This window comes from Amblyraja radiata, chromosome 21, assembly GCF_010909765.2.
Source record: "Amblyraja radiata isolate CabotCenter1 chromosome 21, sAmbRad1.1.pri, whole genome shotgun sequence".
NCBI classification, from domain to species: domain Eukaryota; kingdom Metazoa; phylum Chordata; class Chondrichthyes; order Rajiformes; family Rajidae; genus Amblyraja; species Amblyraja radiata.
In genome coordinates, this window is record NC_045976.1 from 5,592,016 (window position 1) to 5,618,006 (window position 25,991).

Genomic DNA, 25,991 nt, shown 5'->3' on the forward strand with positions numbered 1-25,991 from the left:
TGTATGGGGAGGTGTGTATGTGGGCAGGAGGGTTGTGGGAGGTGGTGGTGGGATGTGGGAGGATGTGTGTGTGTGTGTGTGTGTGGCTGGGGGGGGGGGTGTTGGGCGGGGGGTGTGCGGGGAGGGGTTTATATGGGCGGACTGGAGGGAGGTTGTGGGAAGAAGGGGAGAGGGGGGTATCATGGGGGAGGGGGGGCAGGAGCCCGCAAGGGGGACCAGAAGGCTAGGGGCTGGAGCTGGCGGTGCGATGGAGACACACAGGGGGCGCTGGTCACCAGTCGTTCTCCTCCGCCGGGATCAAAGTCTCCGCTTTTCATTTGGTGACATCGACGACATCTCTGACTCCGGGCTAGGCTGAGCTGGGTTGGGTCTCCGACTCTGGGCTGGGCTGGGTCTCTGATGTTGGGCTGGATCTCTGATGCTGGGCTGGATCGCCGCCGCTGGGCTGCCTTGGGTCCCTCCGAAAATTGGGTCCGGTTGGAATCCTCGGCCGACCATCCTCAGTTCCAGTAAAGACGCAATGGCCCAGGAAGGGGGCGGACTGTCCCGGGAGTGACAGGAGAGTAGCTCAATCTGCGCAGCGTCATCTGCGCAGCGTCGACTGGCAGGAGAAGAGATCGATCTGTGCACGCGTGGTTAAAACATTTAAAAAAAACTTTGCTATCTTGTACACCATTCAACCGATCGGAATCAAACTTGGTGCACTCGCAGCACAGGAGAGTGGTGAGTGAACCGACGAAAAATCATAGCGCTATCTCGTACCGTTTTTGGGCAAATAGAAAGATCGTGCAAACTGGAAGATAACAAGATCAGGGTTTTAGTTATTTACTGTACCAAGTGGGACCCGTTGGGCCTGGGCCCCAGGCAACCCATTCCCCAACGCAATATTCCAACACTCAGCCGTTCTCCCAATGCAACCTGTTCCCCCAATGCAATATTCCTCCACTCACCCATAGCCCCTAACTGCGCAGGTGCCACTGAGGGGTTCCCATGGTGATGCCCCTGATCCCCCTTCCTCCCCCCACCCCCCCACCCCCTCACTCCATTCCCCCTCAACATCCCCCCCTCGCATCCGCTCGTATTGGCTCTCTGGCGGCACAGCCATTCCCACCCATAGGGTCCCATTGTGACATAGAACACACAGGTATCACTGCGCAGGCACAGCTGACAGGGACAGCAAGTGGAAAAGGGATTTATTAAAGCTTAAAATGTGAATAACTCTTAAAATATTACAATAATTTAAATGTTAAAGATGAGATTTATTGGCCACTCTTTCTTGTTGTGTCTCTTATTGCATTCTGCAGCCAGGGAAGGGGGTCGGCTTCAGGCGGGGGCTGGTGGGGGCTTGTGGGGGGAGCGTCCTGCAACCAGGGGAGGGGCACGACTGCAGGCGGGGCCGGTGGGGAGCACTGCCATGGCCTACCACTGTGTGGCGGGGTGGGTGTGTAGAGTGGGAGGGTTGTGGGGAGGTGGGGGTATGTGGGCAGGAGTGGTGCGGTGGGAGTGGGGGTGGGGGTGTGTGTGGCAGGGGGGTGTAGAATGGGATGGGAGGAGTATGTGGGCAGGCATGTGGGTGAGTAGGGAGGGGGTAGAGGGGGAGGGGAGGGGCTGTATGTCTGAGAGGGGGGAGAGGTGTGTGTGGGAGGAGGAGGAGGGTGTGGGAGGGGGATGTGGAGGACAGGGGTGGTGGATGTGTGGGCGAGGGGTGTGTGGGGATGGGGGGTGTGGGTGTGTGTAGGAGAGGGGTGTGTGTGGGCGGGGGGTGTGGAGGGGAGGGAGGGTGTGGGGGAGGGGGCTGTGTGTTGGTGCGGTGTATGTGGGATGAATGGGGGATAGCGAGCGTTGTGGAGCCAGGGGGGGGGGTGTGTGGGGGTGGGAGCAGAGGTCCCTCCGAAAATTGTGTCCGGTTGGAAACCTCCGCCGGCCATCCTCAGCTCCAGTGGACGCGATGGAAACTTCCGCCGGCCATCCAGAGCCCCCCTTAGCTCCAGTAAAGATGCAATGGCGCAGGAAGGGGCAGACCGTCCGGGGAGTGACAGAAGAAAAGACCAATCCACGCGGCGCTGAACGGCAGGAGAGGAGCTCGATCTGCACACGCACAGTTTTTAAGATTTTCAAACCTCTTTACCTTTTACATTAGACCACTGATCAGAACGAAACTCGGTGCAATCGCAGCACAGGAGAACTGTGAGTAAGCTGGCAAAAAATCATAGTGCTATCGCGTACTGTTTTTGCACAAATAGAATGGCCGTGCAAACCGGAAGATAACAAGATCAGAGCTTTAGTTATGTACTAGACTAAGTGGGACCCGTTGGGTCCCATGTTCAAACGGGAGGGCTGATCCCCCGATGCAATATTCCACCTCTCCACCAATTCCAATATTGGTGGCCAGTGGGGGGGGGGGGGGGCTTTCTGTAGCGCTGGTATGGGTTCTTGGGGTGGCAGCTCAGTCCCTCAAGCCTGATCTGCTGGCAGCTCACTCGCGGCTGGTGGGCTGGCAGTTGACTCATGGCTATTCCTTGAAATTCCATTTCTATCAGGGTGCAAGGCCACCAAATTCAAGTGTAGTTTCCTACCACTTCAAGCAGCGTGCAAGGCCACCGATTCAGGTGCAGTTTCCTACCACTTCAAGCAGGGTGCAAGGCCACCGAATTCAAGTGCAGTTTCCAACCACTTCAAGCAGGGTGCAAGGCCACCACTTTTAAGTGCAGTTTCATACCACTTTCAGCAGGGTGCAAGGCCACCAAATTCAGTGCAGTTTCATACCACTTTCAGCAGGGTGCAAGGCCACCAAATTCAGTGCAGTTTCATACCACTTCAAGCAGTGTGCAAGACTGCCAAATTCAAGTGCAGTTTCATTCCACTTCAAGCAAGGTGCAACAACACCAAATTCAAGTGCAGTTTCATTCCATTTCAAGCAGGGTGCAAGGCCACCGAATTCAAATGCAGCTTCATACCATTTAATGCAGAGTGAAACCACCATAAAACCACACAAAACACCTAGCTCACAGTTCAGTAGACATTCAGTGTGTTCAGTTGATTCACAGCTCAGACAGAGCCGTGACCTCTCCTTCCCCCATCATGCCGAGACTGAGCCACACCCACACTTCTGGGTTTTATAATCCCTCCCCCTCCCACCGGAAAAGGTGTGGCCTTCATGGTGTGATTGACAGGAGAGAGATTCTCATCATTTTTTAAACACTACTAACACTTTTATTTTTCATTGATGGGAAGAATTCTCTGCACCTGCTCAGCGGAGGGGGACTGAGTAAGATAGCCAAAAATCACAGCCGTAAGTGGTAGCGTTTTATCTAAAATCAATATACAGTGTAAACAGGAAGTAAGTGCATTTGCAGTAGTGCCTTTCAACTTCAAGCCAAAGCACTCAAGCCACCATTTGCAGTAAGTAGTGCCTTTCTACTTCAAGCCAAAGCACCCAAGCCACCATTTGCAGTATTGAGTGCCTTTCAACTTCAAGCCAAAGCACTAAGCCACGATTTGCAGTAAGTAGTGCCTTTCAACTTCAAGCCAAAGCACCCAAGCCACCATTTGCATTAATAAGTGCCTTTCAACTTCAAGCCAAAGCACCAAGCCACCATTTGCAGTAAGTTGTGCCTTTCAACTTCAAGCCAAAGCACCCAAGCCACCCTTTGCAGTAAGTAGTGCCTTTTAACTTCAAGCCAAAGCACCCAAACAACCATTTGCAGGCAGTGCATTTTTACTTTAAACAAACCATTTTCAAACCACATTAAGGGGACTCACAGTTGAGTAAACATTTGTTCAGTGTTATTCAGATTGTATAATAAGATTGCCCCATCAACGGAAGGTTAGAGGCCCGACCGCTGGAGAACCAAGGAGAGAGAGATTGAACTTTTTTTCGTCTTCCATCACAGTGAGGAATGTGGAGGGGTCACTGTGGTGGATGTTTATGTTAAAATGTGTTTAGTGTGTTTTGGTGTTTTTTATTGGTATGACTGTATGGCAAATCAAATTCCTCCTATGTTGCAAAACATACTTGGCTAATAAAGTATTATTATGATATATCTATACACATACATACATATATTTACAAATTCTGAATAGATTATTTCAGAAGATGGTGAAAAAAAATACCAGCAGGTAATTCAAACGGAAAAGGAAGCGGGCGCTATCGTCGTGCAAGTTGTTGTCATTGCACAGTGTGAGTTGTGAGCGCACACAGTATGGAAGCGGGGCGCTTGTAGCCCTGGTGTTGGACACATCTCGCATTCATGCATCCTGCACAGGCTCTGCGGATCTGCCTCCTGCTCTCCAGCCTCCTGCTCGCCCGGGCTGAGGAGAGCAGCTACCGCTTCGAGAGCAGCACCAACAACATGGCCATGAGCAGCCGGGGGGGGTGGCAGGGTGTTCGTGGCCAGTAACAACTACTTGCACCAGTTCACCCGGGGGCTGGTGCTGGAGCGCTGGGTCCGCACCGGCCCGCGTCTGGACGGACCGTGTGAGAAGAGCCAGGGCTGCTGCCAGCGCTGGACCAACACCACCAATGTCAACCGCATCTTGGTGGTGGACGAGGACCACGGATATCTCATCACCTGCGGCACCGTGAGGGGCGGCACCTGCGAGGTGCGCCAGCTCAGCAACATCAGCGATTCCCAGCAGAACCAGAAGGGCCGAGTGGCCACACTGGACATGAGGGCCTCCACCCTGGCTCTCCCGGTGCCTATCGGCAAATCGACCCACATGCTGACCGCCGTCACCTCCACGGGCGAGGACAGCAGGTTCATCCCCGCCGGCTGCAAGGGCGATGGCAGCTACTACGACATCATGGAAACCCGCATCTTCTTAAGGTCTCTGGAGGCCCAAGTGAACGGGAGCCGCTTCCTCAACTACGATTCCGAATCTGGAGAGACGCTCGTAGACCTGCTAACCTCCGAGGAGCACCAATTCATGCAGGGTTTCCACCTTAACGGCGCAATCTACATCTCAGTCAATGCAGCCAACAACAAAGTCGTCTTCGCCAATGTTTCTAGCGTCAGGGAAGGCGTTCTGGTCAGCGTCTCCTGCAGCTTAGCTGGGAGTGGGCCCCTCCAGGTCTTGTCGTCTGCCCTGGTCAGCACCGCCGGCTCCCCGTCCTTCCTGGCCGCTGTGCTCTCTCGCCAGGAACAGCCGCAACACAATGCGCTCTGCCTCTTCGAGTTGGGGCGCTTCAACGCCGTCAAAAAGGTACGTTTTGCTTGGAAGATAGACACAAAATGCTGCAGTGACTCAGCGGGGCGGGCAACTTCTCTGGGGGGAAGGAATGGGTGACGTTTCAACACCTTGTCCTACTGATTCACTACCTTCAGTGTCTGAAGAAGGATTCCGACCCGAAGGTCAGCCCATCACCCACTTCTAAGGATGGAAATATCAAATACTAGAGGGCATAGGTGTAGTGGCCATTTGGCCTATTTTGCATGTCATTGTGGATGGCATGTTCCTTTAAATTTTAGCCAGCCCGTTATAATGTGGGTGGGATTTTATGACGTGTCTTGGGGCGTGTTTATGCAGCTTAACTGCTTGCGTGTTAGTTTAGTTGGAAATTCGTTTTGGACAGGAGAGGGAGAAGGTTTATCCTTCGACCATGTCAAGCATGTCAAGCATGTCAAGCATGTCAAGCATGTCAAGCCTCATGTGAAGAAGAAGACACGAAGAGTTTTCTAGTATCTGAAGTAATGCGCTGGAGTTCGAAGAAGATTGCTGGAACAAGTCGGAAAACCTTGGATGTATCTTACTGTTTTATATCTACAATAAAGAAAATATTCATTAAAAGACTGTGTGCTGAAGCTTTATGAAAGTAGAAGCTCTGTAAGTCTCTGAGGCAGCTTGCATGCGTACCGAAGATATTCCCCTTATCCCCTCTCAACCAATTAGTGGCTAGGGAGTTAATTTCCTGAAAGATCTGAAAAATCTGCCGCTACATTAAGTCGAAGGATACCTCCGGCAGGGGGTAATTGCCAGTCCCAGAGATTGGGACAGAAGAAGAAGAAGAAGAAGAAGCAGAAGATAAGTAAAAGCGAACCTCCGGCGGGGGTAAATACCAGTCCCTGAGATAGGGACAGAAGATCGAAGTGCGAAGGCTAAGACCTAGGAGAGGTGCGGCCAGAGCAGGACGAAGGCTAAGACCTCGAAAAGGCGCAGCCAAAGAAGATTGGTTCCAATCGTGGAACTGAAGAAGATCTCGGCCAGGAGGAGCCTTGAGGTCTATCAACAGCATCGGAACGCATCGGAAGACGTATCACTGGATTGTGAGTACGAATTGATTATTACCTTTTGAATTAAAATTACGGTTTTAATTGAAAGAATTCTGTAATAGAGCTCAACAAGCTGTTTTCTCCAGCGTGTCTGGGAAAGGCAGACCGACCTTGGATTGTTTTGAATCAAAGAGATAAAGGAGCATTCCATTGGAATTAGCATCATTTATTTTGCACCTGGAATTAGAGAGAGGTTCTCTACATTATCAGTATGTTTTAGTTTTGGAAGAAATTGTTGATAATAACAAAGTCACTCAGAAGCAGAGACTTTTTTTCGACTAATTTAAAGACTTGGCAATCTGCCAAGACCTCTTTTAAATCATGAAGGAAGATGAGGGCAGAGCCATGCCAGAAGAGCCACATGGTGGTGAAGAAAGACCAGCCAGACAACTTAAACTCACTGAGAAAGGTCGAAGTTATGTTCTCAAGGAGGCTGAATTGGATAGGAACAAGTTGGGGAAGAAGATTAGAAAGCTGTTTGAAAGTGTGAAGACACTCATGGAATCAGAAGAGAACCAGGACAAGGTGGAAGAGAAATTACGCCTGATAAGTAGCCTTAACCATGAGCTGAAAGAGAAGCAGGACACACTGCTGGAGGCAGAGCGTTCTCCAGAGGAGCGTGAAAGACATTTTAAGTGGGATTGTGAAAATACGGAGTATTATGATGAATCCAAAGAAGTTGTAGAAGGATGGTTAGAGCAAGTTAGCAAAAGTAAAGGTAGCAGAAAAGAAGATAGCCAGCCAGAAGAAGAAGGTGATGAAATAGAACCGGAAGATAGTATCTCAAATGTATCTTCACAAAGATCAGGCCGTAAATCTGGTAGCTCAGCCAGTTCGGTTTCGAGGGCTTCTGCTCGTTTGGGAGCAAAGGCTGAGTTAGCAGCGCTCTCAATAGAAGCGGATGCTATGAAGAAAAAACATGAGATGGCCCGACAGCAAGAAGAGATGATGCAACAGATGGCCCGACAGCAAGATGAGACAAAGCGACAGCAAGAAGAGATGATGCAACAGATGGCCCGACAGCAAGATGAGACAAAGCGACAGCAAGAAGAAATGGCGCGATGTCTGGAACAACTGGAATTAGATACAAAGTTGAAGGTGGCTAAAGCCAGAAGGGACATACTGGAAAGTGAAGGGTCTAGATGCAGCTCTAGATCATCAAAGGCGATAAGCTCTAGACAGAGAGCCAGACCTGCTCAGAGTGAATTGGCAGTTGAATCGATTCCACGGTCAAAGTCCACAGGATACCTTGGATTGGAAAACCTAAATAGGTTGAGTGAACCTTCAGCTCAGCAAATGGGTGCTGGACCGAAACTGGCTACTATAAGAACATCCGTACAAACTCGAGAAAGACCAGTGGACCAAGGAGAAGGGAATCAGGTTGGTCTATTGGCACTGCTACATAAGCAATCTGAATTCAACGAGATTATAGCTCGACGAAATAAATCTCTCATTTTGCCACCAGTTGAAATTCCTACGTATGCTGGAGATCCTTTAGAATATGAAACTTTCGTGAGGGCACTGGAAGAGGTATTAGAGAAGAAAGTTATGGATGAAAAAGAGCGCTTACGGTTTCAGGTGAAGTACACACAAGGAAAGGTGAAGGGGCTTGTGGAAAGTTGTCAGATGGAGCCAGACAACCAGGGCTATAAAAAGGCGAGAAGATTATTGAAGGAACGTTTTGGTGATGAACAGAGGATTGCGAATGCATACATTGAAAAGGCCCATGATTGGAAAGAAATCAGGCCAGAAGATGTGGATAAATTGAGTGAATATGCAATATTTCTGAGAAGATGTTGCAGCTCCATGAAAAATCTTGGCTATATGGAGGAAATTAATCTTTCAAGTAATATGAGAATCATCATTAGCAAGTTGCCCAGAAGAATGAGAGAAAAGTGGAGAGATAGGGCAGGTGAAATACGTGATAAGAGCAAACAAGTAGCCAGGCTACCAGACCTGGTGGAATATTTAGAAAGAGAAGTACGGTACATGTCAGATTCATGCAGCGGGATTATTGAAGAAGCCAAGCCACTTGCAATTTATAAGGGTTCTACCTATGTCAAAACTAAACAAAAGACAGGGCCTAAGAAAAGCAATTTTGCTACCAATATAATACCTGAGAATGTGTTAGGTGGAGCCAAAGAGGATGCACCGACCAGAAAGAATGAATTCTGTCCATTTTGTGATGAAGTAGGTCACACCATAAGATGGTGTCGTAAATTTAAGGAAAAGAAATATGAAAAAAAGATGGACTTTTTAAAAAGGAATGGAATCTGCTATGGATGTTTAAAGAAAGGGCACATGGTAAAAGACTGTAGGTGTCCAATAATTTGTGACAAATGTAAGCAGAATCATCCTGATGTGCTTCATACTGTAAAGAAAGAGCCAGATCATACTGAGCAGAAAAAGGAGTCAGCGGATGTAAATGCTATCACCTCGCCTCAAGTAACTGCACATATTGGGGCCGGAGAGAAAGCATGCATTTTCTCTATTTTACCAGTACAAGTGAGAAATAGGGAAACTAATGTAGTGTTGCATACATATGCATTTCTGGATCATGGGAGTTCAGCTACTTTTTGCACAGAGAATTTGATGAGAAGGTTGGACATTACTGGAGAGAAAGTTAAAATTCAAATGCGTACCATGAATAAAGAAAAGGATTACCAGAGTTATTATATAACAAATATGGAGATATCCAGTTTGGATGAAGATAATTTTATTCCAATTTCAGAGGTTTTCACACATGAAACAATGCCTGTTGGTCGTCAAAATGTACCCAGATGTGAAGACTTACAGCAATGGTCTTACCTGAAAGAAGTCAAAATAACAAAGATAAATTCTGATATTGACTTACTTATTGGAAGGAATGCCCTGAGAGCATTAGAACCTGTACAGATAATTAGGAGCCAAGGGGATGGACCATATGCTATGAAGACCCTACTAGGATGGGTTATTTATGGCTCCTTGGGTAAGAATAAGGAAAGCACCAGCAAAATGAATTGCCGTGCTGTTGCTGTTAACCAAATATCTACAGGTAAATTGGAAAAGCTGTTAATGAAGCAATATAATCATGACTTCAATGAAAGTACCAGCCAAGAACATGAAGAAATGTCTAGAGAAGAATTGAAATTCTTAGATATTATGAACCATTCAGTTAAGATGAAAAATTGACATTATTGTTTGGATTTACCTTTCAAGAAGGAAAGTGTCAATTTACCAAATAATCGCTATATGGCTGAACAGCGTATTCATGGTTTGAAACGTAAATTTGTTAAGAACACGAAATTTCAAGAGGAATATACATCCTTCTTACAGAATATGATTAATAATGATTATGCTGAAAGGATACCAATGAATCAACTATATCGAGATGATAGAGAGATCTGATATATTCCGCACCATGGGGTGTACCACTCGAAGAAAGGGACATTGAGGGTGGTCTTTGACTGCGCGGCAGTCTTTAAAGGGACATCACTTAACAGTGAATTACTGCAAGGTCCAGACCTTACTAACTCGCTCCTTGGAGTTCTCATCAAATTTAGGCAAGAACCGATAGCTTTGATGGCTGATATCAGAGCAATGTTTTATCAAGTGAAAGTAACTGGTAAACATATTGACTATCTGCGATTCTTATGGTGGTCTGAAGGGGATGTGCAGCAAGACCTTGTTGATTACCGAATGAAAGTACATCTTTTCGGAGCAGTGTCATCTCCAAGTTGTGCGAATTTCGCTTTGAGGAAAACCGCAGAGGATAATAAAGATTATTTCCCAGAGGAGGTAATTTCCACTTTGAAAAATAATTTTTATGTGGACGATTGCCTAAAATCCGTATCTACCGAGTTAGAGGCAATTCAAATAGTGAAGCACCTAACCTTTCTCTGCAATAAGGGAGGATTTGTACTTACCAAGTGGGTCAGCAACAGTCGTGCTGTTTTGGAAAGCATTCCACCAGATGACAGAGCCGAAGAAACCAAGGTGATGGATTTAGACAAAGACAATTTGCCAATGGAAAGGGCACTGGGACTGCACTGGTGTGTGGAAACGGATGTGTTTAAGTTTAAATTGTCAATTCAGGAACGACCATGCACAAGGAGGGGTATCTTATCTGTGATTGGTTCAGTATATGATCCTTTGGGATTTCTGGCACCATTTACACTGCCAGCCAAGTTAATTTTACAGAATCTGTGTCGAGAAAAACTTGGTTGGGATGAGAGTATAACTCAAACATCCTCGCACAGTTGGACAGAATGGTTAAAAGACCTCCAAAAAATGTCAACGTTTAAGGTAGATCGGTGTATAAAGCCTAAAACCATTGGTAATATCGGAAATGCGCAACTGCATCACTTTTCGGATGCCAGCGAAAGTGGTTATGGGACTGTTTCATACTTAAGACTACAAGATGTAAACAAAAGAGTGCATGTTGCATTCGTAATGGGAAAAGACAGAGTAGCACCATTGAAGCAAAAGACGATTCCCAGAATGGAACTTACAGCAGCAGTCTTAGCTGTGAAAATTGACATAATGCTGAAAAAGGAACTGCAATTTCAACTGGAAGAATCTACCTTCTGGACCAATAGTACTACGGTTTTGAAATACATTAACAATGAAAACAAACGTTTTATGAGATTTGTTGCAAATAGAGTTTCCTTTGTACTAGGAGCTACTAATGTTTCTCAATGGAGATATGTTAATACAAAGGAAAATCCTGCGGATGAAGCCTCTAGGGGACAAACAGCAAATTGCTTTCTTAATAACAAGAGATGGATCAATGGGCCAAAGTTTCTTAGTAAGCCAAGTAGAGAATGGCCAAAGCTTGAACTCGGATTTGAAATCTCTACAACAGATCCGGAAATTAAACAAAACATTTCGGTGAATGTGATTGAAAAAAACTCATATGACACCGTGAATAGTTTAATTACCCACTTTTCATCATGGAATAAATTGAGAACATCGGTAGCCTGGTTTCTTAAAATAAAAACAAGATTGTTGATGAAAATTCGGGAAAAGAAACAAATAACAGAAAGTATCTTGGAGAAGAATCCTGCGGAAAGGGAAAAGGAAATCAAATTCCAGACGCAAGTTTTTGAAGCTTCACCTATGTCTTGATGATCTCCTCAAAGCAGAAAATGCGATCATTTCTTTCTGTCAAAGGCAGAAATACAAACAAGAGATATTAACATTACAAGCTGGTGGAGAAGGGGTAAAAAGAAGTAGTCAATTGTATAAGCTCGACCCAATTTGGGAAGGAGATCTTCTGCGGATGGGTGGACGCCTAAACAGATTGGCCATGCCTGAAGAAAGGAAACGTCCTATCATTCTCGCTAAGGACTTTTACATAACAACATTATTATTACGGCATATTCATGAACAAATTGGGCATGGAGGAAGAAATTACATGCTATCCCAGCTTCGTAAAAAATATTGGGTTACCAAGGCTAATTCAGCAGCAAGAAAGATAATAAAAAATTGCATCATATGCACGCGAGAGCGTGGGAAACTTGGTATACAGAAGATGGCAGACTTGCCTTTGGAGAGGATCACTCCAGACAAACCTCCATTCACAGATGTGGGGGTGGATTATTTTGGTCCTATGGAAGTTAAGAGAGGACGTAGCCTTGTGAAAAGATATGGTGTGATCTTCACTTGTATGGCGAGTAGAGCGGTACATCTTGAAGTTGCATCTACACTCGACACGGACTCATGTATTCAGGCATTAAGGAGATTTATTTGTCCACGGGGTCAAGTTACTTCGTTAAGATCGGATAATGGTTCGAATTTCGTTGGAGCGGATAGGGAACTAAAAAAAGCACTCAAAGGCTTAAATCAGGATAAAATCCAATATACTATGCTTCAACAAGGCATAAAATGGAACTTTAATCCTCCTATGGGTTCCCATCATGGCGGTATTTGGGAACGATTAATTCGTATGGTACGAAATGTGCTGCGCTCCGTTCTGAGACAACAAGTTTTGGATGATGAAGGGTTACAGACACTGTTTTGTGAAATTGAGGCGATTTTAAACGATCGACCTATTACGAAAGGTTCTGACGATCCTAATGACCTGGAAGTACTCACACCAAATCATATTCTTCTGCTGAAAACCATTCCAACACTTCCACCTGGGCTTTTTGTAAAAGAAGATTTGTATATGAGACGTAGATGGAAGCAAGTACAATATATGGCAAATCTTTTTTGGAGGAGATGGATACAAGAGTATTTGCCTTTAATCCAAGAACGACAACGATGGCTAAGGATTAAAAGGAACTTTGTTCCAGGCGACATTGTGTTGGTGGCTGACTCTACAGCATCTAGAGGTTCTTGGTTAATGGGTAGAATACTGGAAATCATGCCTGATGTTCAGGGTTTGGTACGTATAGTGCGACTGAAAACAAAAAACAATGTTTTAATAAGACCAATAACTAAGTTGTGCTTGCTTCTAGAAGGCGAAAGCGAAGATGGAAGTGTCGAGAAAGAATTGTGATTGCAGATATATAGTGCATGCTATTTTTTCCTCATTAGTATGGTGGTTAGTATCCACGCCTGGCATGCGGGCGATCGCGGTTTGATTTCCTGACGAGGGAGCCACAGGGTTTTATTCCCTGATATTTTGATTTTGATTTTGATGTATGTTAAGCCTTAATGGCCACTTTTTTGATGTTATTTGGTAATTGCCTCATTATGTATTCGGAACAATTATGGGCCGGTAATAAGTGGCCATTTGGCCTATTTTGCATGTCATTGTGGATGGCAAGTTCCTTTAAATTTTAGCCAGCCCGTTATAATGTGGGTGGGATTTTATGACGTTTCTTGGGGCGTGTTTATGCAGCTTAACTGCTTGCGTGTTAGTTTAGTTGGAAATTCGTTTTGGACAGGAGAGGGAGAAGGTTTATACTTCGACCATGTCAAGCATGTCAAGCATGTCAAGCATGTCAAGCATGTCAAGTCTCATGTGAAGAAGAAGACACGAAGAGTTTTCTAGTATCTGAAGTAATGCGCTGGAGTTCGAAGAAGATTGCTGGAACAAGTCGGAAAACCTTGGATGTATCTTACTGTTTTATATCTACAATAAAGAAAATATTCATTAAAAGACTGTGTGCTGAAGCTTTATGAAAGTAGAAGCTCTGTAAGTCTCTGAGGCAGCTTGTATGCGTACCGAAGATATTTCCCTTATCCCCTCTCAACCAATTAGTGGCTAGGGAGTTAATTTCCTGAAAGATCTGAAAAATCTGCCGCTACAATAGGTTTAAGGTGAGAAGGGCAATGTTTAAAGAAGGTATGCGGAGCAAGGTTTTTACACAGAGTGGTGAGTGCCCGTAACACTGTGAGAGGTAGTGGCGGAGGCAGATACGATAGTTATGTTTAAGAGGCTTTTGGATCGGCACAGAAAATGGAAAAACAAAAAATGGTGGCAGCGCGGGCACATCGCGACGCCCCGTGTCTCCCGAGAATTTGCGAACTGGCGATAATCTACTTACTTGTACTTCAGAAGGTCTAGGGGCGGCACGCACATCCCCATCCATATTAACGGGACGGAGGTGGTTTCTGGGGATCAACATCTCCGATGACCTCTCTTGGACCCACAATACCTCAACACTGGTCAAGAAGGCTCACCAGCGTCTCTTTTTCCTGAGGAGACTAAAGAAGGTCTATTTGACTCCTCAGATTCTGGTGAACTTCTACCATCGAGAGCATCCTTACCAACTGTATCACAGTATGGTATGGCATCTGCTCTGTCTCCAACTTCAGAGGGTGGTGAAAACTGCCCAACGCATCACCGGTTCCTCACTCCCCTCCATTGAGTCTGTCCAAAGCAAGCGATGTCTGCGAAGGGCGCGCAGCATCGTCAAGGACTGCTCTCACCCCAGCCACAGACTGTTTACCCTCCTCCCATGCGGGAGACGCTACAGGTCTCTCCGTTGCCGGACCAGCAGGTCCAGGAACAGCTTCTTCCCTGCGGCTGTTACACACTTAACTCTGCACCTTGGTGATTGCCAGCCACCCCCCCCCCCCCCCGGACACTCCTTCCCCCAGAAAAATTGCACTACTACTACTGTATGTATGTATATATATATTTATTGCTCATTATTCAATGTTTGCTCTTCTGGAAAGATGCTAACTGCATTTCGTTGTCTCTGTACTGTACACTGCACAATGACAATAGAGATTGAATCTGAATCTGAATCTGGAGGGATATGGGTCATATGCAGGCAGGTGGGAGTTGGTCTTGGCATCATGTTCAGCACAGACATTGTGGGCTGAAGGGCCTGTTCTGGTGCTGTACTGTTCTATGTTCTATCTGTTGAAGTGGACATATCACTAGGGAGAGGTAAAATCATTTCCAGACTCTTAAAGAATGGAAGAAGAGATAAGTGTAGATTTGACTTTGCAAACATCTTTTGAGGAGGAATTGGAGGATGGCCATCTTTGTGTATAGCCCCAGGAGATACTAAATATTTCTCATCCGTTTTTACCGAAAGCTAGATTACAGAAGTTAAGGAATTGAAGCATAGGCGTTGTGATGTCTTGGGTCGTACACGGATTACCAAAGAGTGGGCATTGGTGGCTTTAGAGAGCAGTGAGCTGGATAAATCTGCAGGGCCCCATCAAGTACATCTTTGGACCTTGTGGGAAGCTGAGTCAAAGAAACTGCAGAGGCTCGTGCAGATATGATCCAATCACTGAGCCCAGTGGGGGGAGGGGCGTGGTCCAATCTCTGAGCTGTGAGGGGGTGCTCTAGAAATACAGGCACAAGGTTCCCTGAATGTGTAGGAAGAAACTGCTGATGCTGGTTTACACTGAAGATGGACACAGAATGCTGGAGTAACTCAGCGGGACAGGCAGAATCTCTGGAGAGAAGGAATGGGCGACGTTTCGGGTCGAGACCCTTCTTCAGACTCAGAAGGTGGTGAATTAGTAGAACAAGATGGGGAAGAAGGTGTTTGGCACGCTCGCCTGTATTGGAAAGAGTATTGAGTGTAAAGTTGTTGGCGAGACCAGTCTTGTTGTATTGTGTGCATTTCTAATCACCCGGCTATAGGCAGGAAAGGGTGCAGATAAGATTCACCCAGATGCTACCTGGATTTTCAGGCTTGGGTTATAAAGAAAGTTTAGATAGACTGCAACTTTTTTATTTGGAGTGTAGGAGACTGAGAAGTGGCCTTATTGAGGTGTACATGTGATGCGATGGGCGTGTTTTGTACACAGAGGGTGGTGGGTGCTTGGAACGCGCTGCCAGGGGTGGTGGTGGGGGCAGATATGATGGTGACATTTAAGGGTCTTTTCGATGGGCACGGAATGCAGGGAATGCAGGGAATGGAGGGATAAGGATTACGTGCAGGCAGATGAGATTAGTATAACCTTTCCACTCCCCTACTCCAACCTTACCCCCTCTGAACGTACAGCCCACCGCGCACTCTGCAGCAACCCTGACATTACAATCAAACCCACCGACAGGGTAGTCTGTTCGTTGACCTCTACCGGGCTGAGGCCAGGCGACAACTCTCAGACACCTTCTCCTACTGATCCTTGGACCATGATCCAACAGATGAGCACCAGTCCTTAATATCAAACACAATTACTGATTTCATCACTTCTGACTGTCTTCCTTCCACAGCCTCCAACCTTATTGTTCCCCAGCCCCGCACAGCCCGTCTTTATCTTCTCCCCAAAATCCACAAACACAACTGCCCTGGTAGACCCATTGTTTCTGCCTGCTCCTGTCCCACGGAAATGATTTCCACGTACCTCAAATCCATCCTATCCCCCCTGGTCCAATCTCTCCCGACCACATGTCGTTTGTCTCTTTACTGACTTCCACTCTCCGAGCCCCCACTCCCTCATCTTTACAATGGACGTTCAGTCACTCTACACCTCCATCCCTCACCAGGAAAGCCTTAAACCCTTCTGTTTCTTCCTCAACCGCAGAACCATCCAATTTCCCTCTACTAACACTCTACTCTGCCTAGCGGAGCTGGTCCTCACCCTCAACAATTTCTCCTTTGACTACTCCCACTTCCTCAAAGTCCAAGGCGTAGCTATGGGCACCCGCACGGGCCCCAGCTATGCCTGCCTCTTTGTAGGGTACGTTGAACAATCACTGTTCCAGGCATACACTGGCACTGGCCCTTGTACATAAGTCTATGAAAGTAAGCCAGGGCTCGAAATTAACGATTGCCCGGGTGCCACTGACCACTCAAAGCGCCGCCGGGCAACCTAAACACCGAGTAATTTTGCCCGGCTTGGCAACCAGATACTGGTTTGTACCAAAGATAGACACAAAAAACTGGAGTAACTCCGCGGTTCAGGCTGAATCTCTGGAGAAAAGGAATTTTGTGTCGGCGGTGATGGCTGTATTGCGTGGGAAAGATACTAGGTGCGGGATGAGGAAGAGTCTCAGCGAATGATGGGCCCCGAACAGCGGCAGCAGCGGCCACGGCCACGATAGCGGTTCCATCTCCTCCTCCTCCCGCACCCCGCCCGCCCTGATAAGGGCCTCTGCTTGCAAACCCGCTAAAGGCGCACTTTCAATACAAACCCTCCCGCACGCCAAGGCCGGGAGGAGGATGGAGGGAGGGGGAGGCCTCGGCGTGCGGGAAGGGTTTGTTTTAAAAGTGCGCCGTTAGCGGGTTTGCATGCAGCGGCCCTTATCAGGGCGGGCGGGGTGCGGGAGGAGGAGGAGATGGAGCCGCTGTCGTTGTCGCTGTCGCGGCCGCTGCTGCTGCTGCTGTGCGGGACCCGTCATTCGCTCCGACACTTCTGAAGCAGCTGCACCATAGATCCTTTAGCTATAGGATCTTTGAGCTGCACCGCTCGGCCCCGCACCTTGCTGTTGGCTGGCGGAGGAGGGAGGCGATGGCAAGGAGTTCCCAACGGCCAAGGCAGCGGGCGATGTTGTCCGAGGAGCGCTGACCCTCCTTCCTCCATACCTCGCGCCCCTTCTCTCTCTCTCTCTCTCTTGTACGCCCCCTCCACCCCTTATCCTGGGACCCCTCCTCTCCATCCCGCACTGATCCCCATTCCCGCCTCTATTCAGTCCTCACTAACATCCCCTGTGCTCCCCTCCCCATCTCCCCCCCCCAATCTATTCCTCCTGTGCTGATCACCCTATCAACCTTGCATTGATTCTCCTGCCGCCCCCCCCCCCCTCATCCATCCTACACTGGTTCCCCAATTCACCCGTACTTACCCCTTTCCCATCCATACTGTACTGACCCACCCTCCATTTACCCTGCACCTTCCCCTCATTCATCCTGTAGTGATCACCCATTCATCCTGCACAGACCCTCCGATCCACACTGTACTGACACCCCCCCCCCATTCATCCTGCGCTGATCTCCCCCCCCCCATCCATCCTGTACTGATCCTCCCATTCAAGAAGAATGCAATCTCGACCCGAAACGTTGCCTATTTCCTTCGCTCCATAGATGCTGCCTCACCCGCTGAGTTTCTCCAGCACTTTTGTCTACCCCATCCATCCCATACTGAACCCCCCCCCCCCATTCAACATCACTGACATCCCCCGTGCTCTCCCCTCACAATTTTACCTACTCCAACCAACATGTACTAATTCACCCACCCCCCCGACCCTATTGTCTTGGGAATGTCTTCAGATCGGACATTGACTATGTTTGATAACGGAATGCAATCAAATGTGTTTTAATTCCCAATGTTATTATTTGTTTTAATCCATAAAGATGGATTAATTAAATGGTGAATAAGTGGAACATTAAAACCGCAGTGTTCGATTGTCACTGCTGCCGTTGACACGTTATTACAGAATTCATTTTAATGGCAAATCAATGCTCTTAATATGGAGTATCAGTACTGTAGTTATTTAATGAGCAACATTCACAACTATACGTACGCATATATGTTACCATGGTCCAGGATTTATTGACACAGGTTGATCATACGTTGAATAATCCAACTACATTTCTGTTTCGCAGTGGAAAGAACTAATAGAAATTGCATTAATTGCAATGTGTAAAAAGAGTAGGTTTACAAGGTTAATTCCCGGGATGGCGGGACTGTCATATGCTGAGAGAATGGAGCAGCTGGGCTTGTACACTCTGGAATTTAGAAAGATGAGAGGTGATCTCATTGAAACATATAACATTGTTAAGGGCTTGGACATACTAGAGGCAGGAAACATGTTCCTGATGTTATGGGAGTCCAGAACCAGGGGCCACAGTTTAAGAATAAGGAGTAAGCCATTTAGAACGGATGAAACACTTTTTCTCACAGAGAGTGGTGAGTCTGTGGAATTCTCTGCCTCAGAGGGCAGTGGAGGCAGGTTCTCTGGATGCTTTCAAGAGAGAGCGAGATAGGGCTCTTAAAAAATAGCAGTCAGGGGATATGGGGAGAAGGCAGGAATGGGGTACTGATTGGGGATGATCAGCCATGATCAGATTCAGATTCAAATTTAATTTAATGATCACATTGAATGGTGGTGCTGGCTCAAAGGGCCAAATGGCCTTCTCCTGCACTATTGTCTATTGTCTATCATCTATCCCCAAAATCTATCTCGTCACATTGATGACTGCATCGGTGCTACCTCCCGCACCCATGCAGAACTCATAGACTTCATATCAACTTCACCACCAATTTTCATCCTGCACTCAAATTTACTTGGATCATCTCCGACACCTCCCTCCCCTTTCTCGATCTCACAGTCTCCATCATAGGAAATAGACTATTGCAAACCGACTGACTCCCACAACTAGATTGACTACACTTCTTCCCACCCTGCTTCCTGCGAAGACTCTATTCCCTACTTGCAATCTGCACCCAAGATGCGGTGTTCCATACTAGAACATCCGAGATGTCCTAATTCTTTAGATAACGGGGATTCCCCTCTCCCATCATTGATGAGGCCCTCACTCGTATCTCCTCAATACCCTGCAGCTCCGCCCTTGCTCCCCCTCATCGCAACAGAGACAGTCCCCCTAGTCCTTACCTTCCCACCCCATCAGCCGTCGCATACAACACATAATCCTCAGAAATTTCCGCCACCTCCAACAAGATCCCACCACTAGCCACATTTTCCCATCTCCACCTCTTTCCACCTTCCGTAGAGACCCTTCCCTCCGCAACCCTGGTTAACTCATCCCTTCCCACCCGAACCACCGCCTCCCCAGGTACCTTCCCCTGCAACCGCAGAAGATGCCAACACCTGTCGCTATACCTTCTCCCTCGACTCTGTCCAGGGACCCCGACAGTCCTTTCAGATTAGGCAGAGATGCACTTGCACCTCCTCTAACCTCATCTACTGTATCCATTGTTCAAAATGTGGACTCTTATACATTGGCAAGACCTAACGTAGACTGGGCGATCATTTCACGGAACACCTTCGCTCAGCCCGCGTAAACCAACCTGATCCTCATCAACGGTTTCTTGCTGTTTTTAAATCTCTTCTTAACCATCTCTCTCAGTGGCCTTGATACCAGTAAGAGTCGATTTATGCTGTTGTTCGGCTTTGTGCTGGTATTGCTCAGTTAGTGGATTTTGTTGTACTCATATGTGATTAGGAGGAGTGTTATGTAGTTCGTTTATGTTGTATAGATGCTGTTGTTCACTGTACAGACTTGGCATTGTGTCTTAACTAACAATAAAGTTGGTGGTGGTGATTAGTGGACACTTTATTGTCCCTTCCCCACTGGACCTTGTTCATCGATGAGTAACGCAAATTGAGGAACAGCATCTATTTTCACTTGGGCAGCTTACCTAGGGGGATGGATTCTCTCATCAGTAGCCCGCATTCCCCTCTCTCTCTCTCTCTCTCTCTGCTCTCCCCCCAAGTGCACTAGCTTCTCATTTTCACCCATATGGCTTACAATGGCCTGTTCCTGTTACTTTTGCATGTCTTTCATTCATTGTCTAAATTCACCGTCTAAATCTCTCATTTCCCTTATCCCTAACCAGTCTGAAGAAGGGTCTCGACCCGAAATGTCACCCATTCCTTCACTCCAGAGTTGCTGCCTGTCTCAATAGACAATAGTCTTGCTGAGTTACGCCAGTTTTTTGTGTCTATCATCGGTTTAAACCACCATCTGCAGTTCCTTCTTACACAGTATATCTTGGCATCAGATTCAGCACAGACATTCTCAGCTGAAGGGCCTGTTCCTGTGCTGTGCTGTTCTATGTTCTAATTGAGATGAGGAAGCACGTTTTCACCCAGTAAGTGGAGTGCCTGGATTGCCGTGACAAGGGAAATACTGCCAGTAGAAAGCTAGCATTCCCTTTTGGCGGAGAGTGGACACTTCAGGGATTGCCAACATGGCTTTGTATGCAACGGGTCATGTCACACTAACTTGATTGAAATTTTTGAGGAGGTGATAAGGGAGATTGATGAATGCTGGGCAGTGGATGTTGTATACATGGATTTTAAAAGGCTTTTGATATGGTAGCATATAAGATGCTTTTAGATAGCCACATGGGAGTTCAAGGAAGATAGGGACATGGATCATGTACAGGCAGATGAGGTTGGTTTAACAAAGCATCATGTTCAACACCAACGCTGTGGGCCGAAGGGCCTGATCCTGTGCTGTACTGTTCTATGTAGAAGGTTCCAATGTAGATCTGGAAGGAAAACTTGCAGGACTGTGGGGTCCAGTGGCGTGAGTAAGAAGGGGTTATGGGGAGAAGGCAGGAGAATGGGGTTGAGAGGGAAAGATAAATCTGCCATGATTGAATGGCGGAGTGGACGATGGGCTGAATGGCCTAATTCTGCTCCTAGAATTTGGAGAGAGGTGAGGCCAGGACAAAGTCTGGCAAGTGAGACGTGGATACAGGTTAGAGGGATTTTGATTGTCAGATGGGTGAACGAAAGCCAGAGATTGGAAGAAGACAAAAGACTGAGAGAGACAAAGGGCAGAGATGGAAATCTCTTGCAGGGATGTTTTTTCTCAGGTGACGCTACGCTGATGATTCAGCTGCACATTTTGTGATGCATTAGATTGCACCCCATAATTAAATACAGCCAGTATGTATCTCCTAGTATTTACAGATGCGGGCAGTACAGTGGTGCAGCGGTAGTTGCTGCCTCACAGCGCCAGAGACCCAGGTTTGATCCTGATTATGGATGCTGTCTGTACGGAGTTTGTACGTTCTCCATGTGACCTGCGTGGATTTTCTCCGGGTTCACTGGTTTCCTCCCGCACTCCAAAGACGTACAGGTTTGTAGGTTAATTGGTTTTGGTTAAGTTGTCCCTAGTGTGTAGTCTAGTGCTATTGTATGGGGTAATCGCTGGTCACTGTGGACTCTGTGGGCTGAAGAGCCTGAGTCCACACTGTATCTCTAAAGTCTAAAAGACCCAGAGCTGCTTTGCTTTGGTTCAGAGTTTTATTAGGGAGAGATGCCGAAGACCATCAACGTAATCAAGTACCCAAGTTTGGTCACCCATTTCATAGCAACTACAAATGCTTATTTGTGCACAGATAATGTGCAGAGATGATAGGAAATAATCTCCAGTACTGGTCAAGTTTTGTCTTTGCAACAGATGAGGATTTGTAAATCATAGAATGGAAGAACATCTTATGATAGAAACATAGAAACATAGAAATTAGGTGCAGGAGTAGGCCATTCGGCCCTTCGAGCCTGCACCGCCATTCAATATGATCATGGCTGATCATCCAACTCAGTATCCCGTACCTGCCTTCTCTCCATACCCTCTGATCCTCTTAGCCACATCTAACTCCCTCTTAAATATAGCCAATGAACTGGCCTCGACTACCCTCTGTGGCAGAGAGTTCCAGAGATTCACCACTCTCTGTGTGAAAAAAGTTCTTCTCATCTCGGTTTTAAAGGATTTCCCCCTTATCCTTAAGCTGTGACCCCTTGTCCTTCACTTCCCCAACATCGGGAGCAATCTTCCTGCATCTAGCCTGTCCAACCCCTTAAGAATTTTATAAGTTTCTATAAGATCCCCTCTCAATCTCCTAAATTCTAGAGAGTATAAACCAAGTCTATCCAGTCTTTCTTCATAAGACAGTCCTGACATCCCAGGAATCAGTCTGGTGAACCTTCTCTGCACTCCCTCTATGGCAATAATGTCCTTCCTCAGATTTGGAGACCAAAACTGTACGCAATACTCCAGGTGTGGTCTCACCAAGACCCTGTACAACTGCAGTAGAACGTCCCTGCTCCTATACTCAAATCCTTTTGCTATGAAAGCTAACATACCATTCGCTTACTTCACTGCCTGCTGCACCTGCATGCCTACTTTCAATGACTGGTGTACCATGACACCCAGGTCTCGCTGCATCTCCCCTTTTCCTAGTCGGCCACCATTTAGATAATAGCTTGCTTTCCTGTTTTTGCCACCAAAATGGATAACCTCACATTTATCCACACTATACTGCATCTGCCAAACATTTGCCCACTCACCCAGCCTATCCAAGTCACCTTGCAGTCTCCTAGCATCCTCCTCACAGCTAACACTGCCCCCCAGCTTAGTGTCATCCGCAAACTTGGAGATATTGCCTTCAATTCCCTCATCCAGATCATTAATATATATTGTAAATAGCTGGGGTCCCAGCACTGAGCCTTGCGGTACCCCACTAGTCACTGCCTGCCATTGTGAAAAGGACCCGTTTACTCCTACTCTTTGCTTCCTGTTTGCCAGCCAGTTCTCTATCCACATCAATACTGAACCCCCAATGCCGTGTGCTTTAAGTTTGTATACTAATCTCTTATGTGGGACCTTGTCGAAAGCCTTCTAGAAGTCCAGATACACCACATCTACTGGTTCTCTCCTATCCACGCTACTAGTTACATCCTCGAAAAATTCTATAAGATTCGTCAGACATGATTTACCTTTTGTAAATCCATGCTGACTTTGTCCAATGATTTCACCACTTTCCAAATGTGCTGCTATCCCATCTTTAATAACTGACTCTAGTAGTTTCCCCACTCCCGATGTTAGACTAACTGGTCTGTAATTCCCCGTTTTCTCTCTCCCTCCCTTCTTAAAAAGTGGGGTTACGTTTGCTACCCGCCAATCCTCAGGAACTACTCCAGAATCTAAGAGTTTTGAAAGATTATTATTACTGCATCCACTATTTCTGGAGCTACTTCCTTAAGTACTCTGGGATGCAGCCTATCTGGCCCTGGGGATTTATCGGCCTTTAATCCATTAAATTTACCCAACACCACTTCCCGGCTAACTTGGATTTCACTCAATTCCTCCAACTCCTTTGACCCGCGGTCCCCTGCTATTTCCGGCAGATTATTTATGTCTTCCTTAGTGAAGACGGAACCAAAGTAGTTATTCAATTGGTCCGCCATATCCTTGTTCCCCATGATCAACTCACCTGTTTCTGACTGCAAGGGACCTACATTTGTTTTAACTAATCTCTTTCTTTTCACATATCTATAAAAACTTTTGCAGTCAGTTTTTATGTTCCCTGCCAGTTTACTTTCATAATCTATTTTTCCTTTCCTAATTAAGCCCTTTGTCCTCCTCTGCTGGTCTCTGAATTTCTCTCAGTCCTCCGGTATGCTGCTTTTTCTGGCTAATTTGTACGTATCATCCTTCGCTTTGATACTATCCCTGATTTCCCTTGTTATCCATGGATGTACTACCTTCCCTGATTTATTCTTTTGCCAAACTGGGATGAACAATTTTTGTAGTTCATCCATGCAGTCTTTAAATGTCTTCCATTGCATATCCACCGTCAACCCTTTTAGAATTAATTGCCAGTCAATCTTGGCCAATTCACGTCTCGTGATCTTATGAATATGCTACCCATGAAGTCCATTCCAACTCTGTACTAAAGCACTTCATCTGGTCTGCTCTCTCTCCTCGCACCATAGATCTGCATGGTTTTCTTTCGTCTGTCTCTGCGCTTCCTCTTTGAGTGCCAGGTTGGAATCATAGAGTCAAGCAATCATACAGCATTAGCACAGACCCTTCGGCCCAACTTGCCCACATCGACCAACATGTCCCATCTCCACTAGTCCCACCTGCCTGCGTTTGGCCCATATCCCTCTCTCCATGCACCTGTCTAATTGTTTCTTAAATGTTGCGATAGTACCTGCCTCAACCACCTCCTCTGGCATCTCATTCCATACAGCCACCACCCTTTCAGTGAAAAGGTTACTCCTCAGATTCATATAAAATCTTTTCCCTTTCACCTAAAACCTATGTCCTCTGGTTCCCGATTCCCCTACTCTGGGCAAGAGAGTGTGCATCTACTTGATCTATTCATCTAATGATTTCATACACCTCAATAAGATCACCCCTCGTCCTCCTGTGCTCCAAGGAATAGAGTCCCAGCCTAAGCAACCTCTCCCTATTGCTCAGACCCTCAAGTCCTGGCAACATCTTTGTAAATCTTCTCTGCACCCTTTCCAACATAACAATATATTTTCTATACATGGTGCCCAAAACTGAACACAATACTCTAAATGTGGTCCCACCAACATCTTATACAACTGCAACATGACATCCCAACTTCTATACTCAATACTGACTGATGAAGGCCAATGTGCCAAAAGCCTTTTGACCATCCTATCTACCTGTGACTCCACCTTCGAGGAAGTCTCTGCATCCATTACTACCCCCGGCGTGCAAGATCCCCAGCGCTTGCTGTGTGAAATATTTTTAATATGTGCATCCTTTTTGGATTTTTTTGCACATCACCAACATTCCACATCCTTTAGCTCTTGACCTCTCTACTGACAGAACAGTTTCCAGTTCCTCTTTACCAGCCCTGTCTGCACATGTTCTGATGTGAGATGCCTCGATCAGGTCCCTTCACAACCTTCCCCCTGCTTTGCAACCCAGTGGGCCGAAGGGCCTGTTTCAGAGCAGTATCTCTAAACTAAACTAAACTAGACAGCATTGGAAGGAGTGAACACCATACAGTTGCTGTGGAGACAAGATCAAGGAAACCCTCAATGTGATGTGTGGTCGTACAGATGTGCCACATGGGGTAGAACTGACAACTGAAATGTCAGCATCAGTGAAGACCATCAGTAGATTAGAAATGTGCACCACCACAATCAGTACCTCACTCCACCAGGGCCAAGTCAGGGCATCAAATCTAGTTCAATGAAGGTTACAGAAGGGTATACTGGGAATACACCTGATATACAATGTTACCAAGTCAATTAGCCTACAAACCTTTTCGTCTTTGGAATGTGGGATATAGGAGCGGCATGGTAGCACTTTGTAGAATAAGGGCGGCATGGTGGTGCAGCGGTAGAGTCGCTGCCTTAAAGCTTCAGAGACCTGGATTTGATCCTGACTGTGGGTGCTGTTTGCACAGAGTTTGTACGTTCTCCCCGTGACCTGCGTGCGTTTTCTCCGGGGGCTCTGGTTTCCTCCCACACTCCAAAGAAGCACAGGTTTGTAGGTTTATTGGCTTGGTAACATTGCAAATTGTCCCTAGTGTGTATAGGATAGTGTTAGTGTGCAGGAATCGCTGGTCTGCATGGACTTGGTGGGCCGAAGAGTCTAAGGGCATAAGGAATAATAGTAGTATTAGGCATTCGGCCCATCAAGTCTACTCCGCCATTTAATTATGGCTGATCTATCTCTCCCTCCTAATCTCTGGTCCATATCTCCAAACCTTTCCTATCCATGTTCATTTCGTGTCCAAGTATGTCACAGTGCCAGATACCCGGGGTTTTGATCTTGATCTTGAGTGCTGTCGATCTGGATTTTGTGGATGTTCTCCGTGTGACCACATTGGTTTCCTCCGGGTGCTCCGGTTTCCTCC

The 25,991-nt window shown here is 46.7% G+C and overlaps 1 protein-coding gene across 1 annotated transcript in view; it reads left to right on the forward strand.

The window, feature by feature from the left end:
• The first annotated feature begins 4,250 nt into the window (after positions 1–4,250).
• The window catches only part of LOC116984958 (plexin-C1-like), a 90,750-nt gene continuing 69,009 nt past the window's right edge, over positions 4,251–25,991 (forward strand). Inside the window, exons 1-2 of the mRNA XM_033039320.1 lie at positions 4,251–4,385; positions 4,417–5,202. Of these exons, the coding sequence (XP_032895211.1) occupies positions 4,251–4,385; positions 4,417–5,202 (921 nt within the window). The remainder of the gene's footprint in view (positions 4,386–4,416; positions 5,203–25,991) is intronic.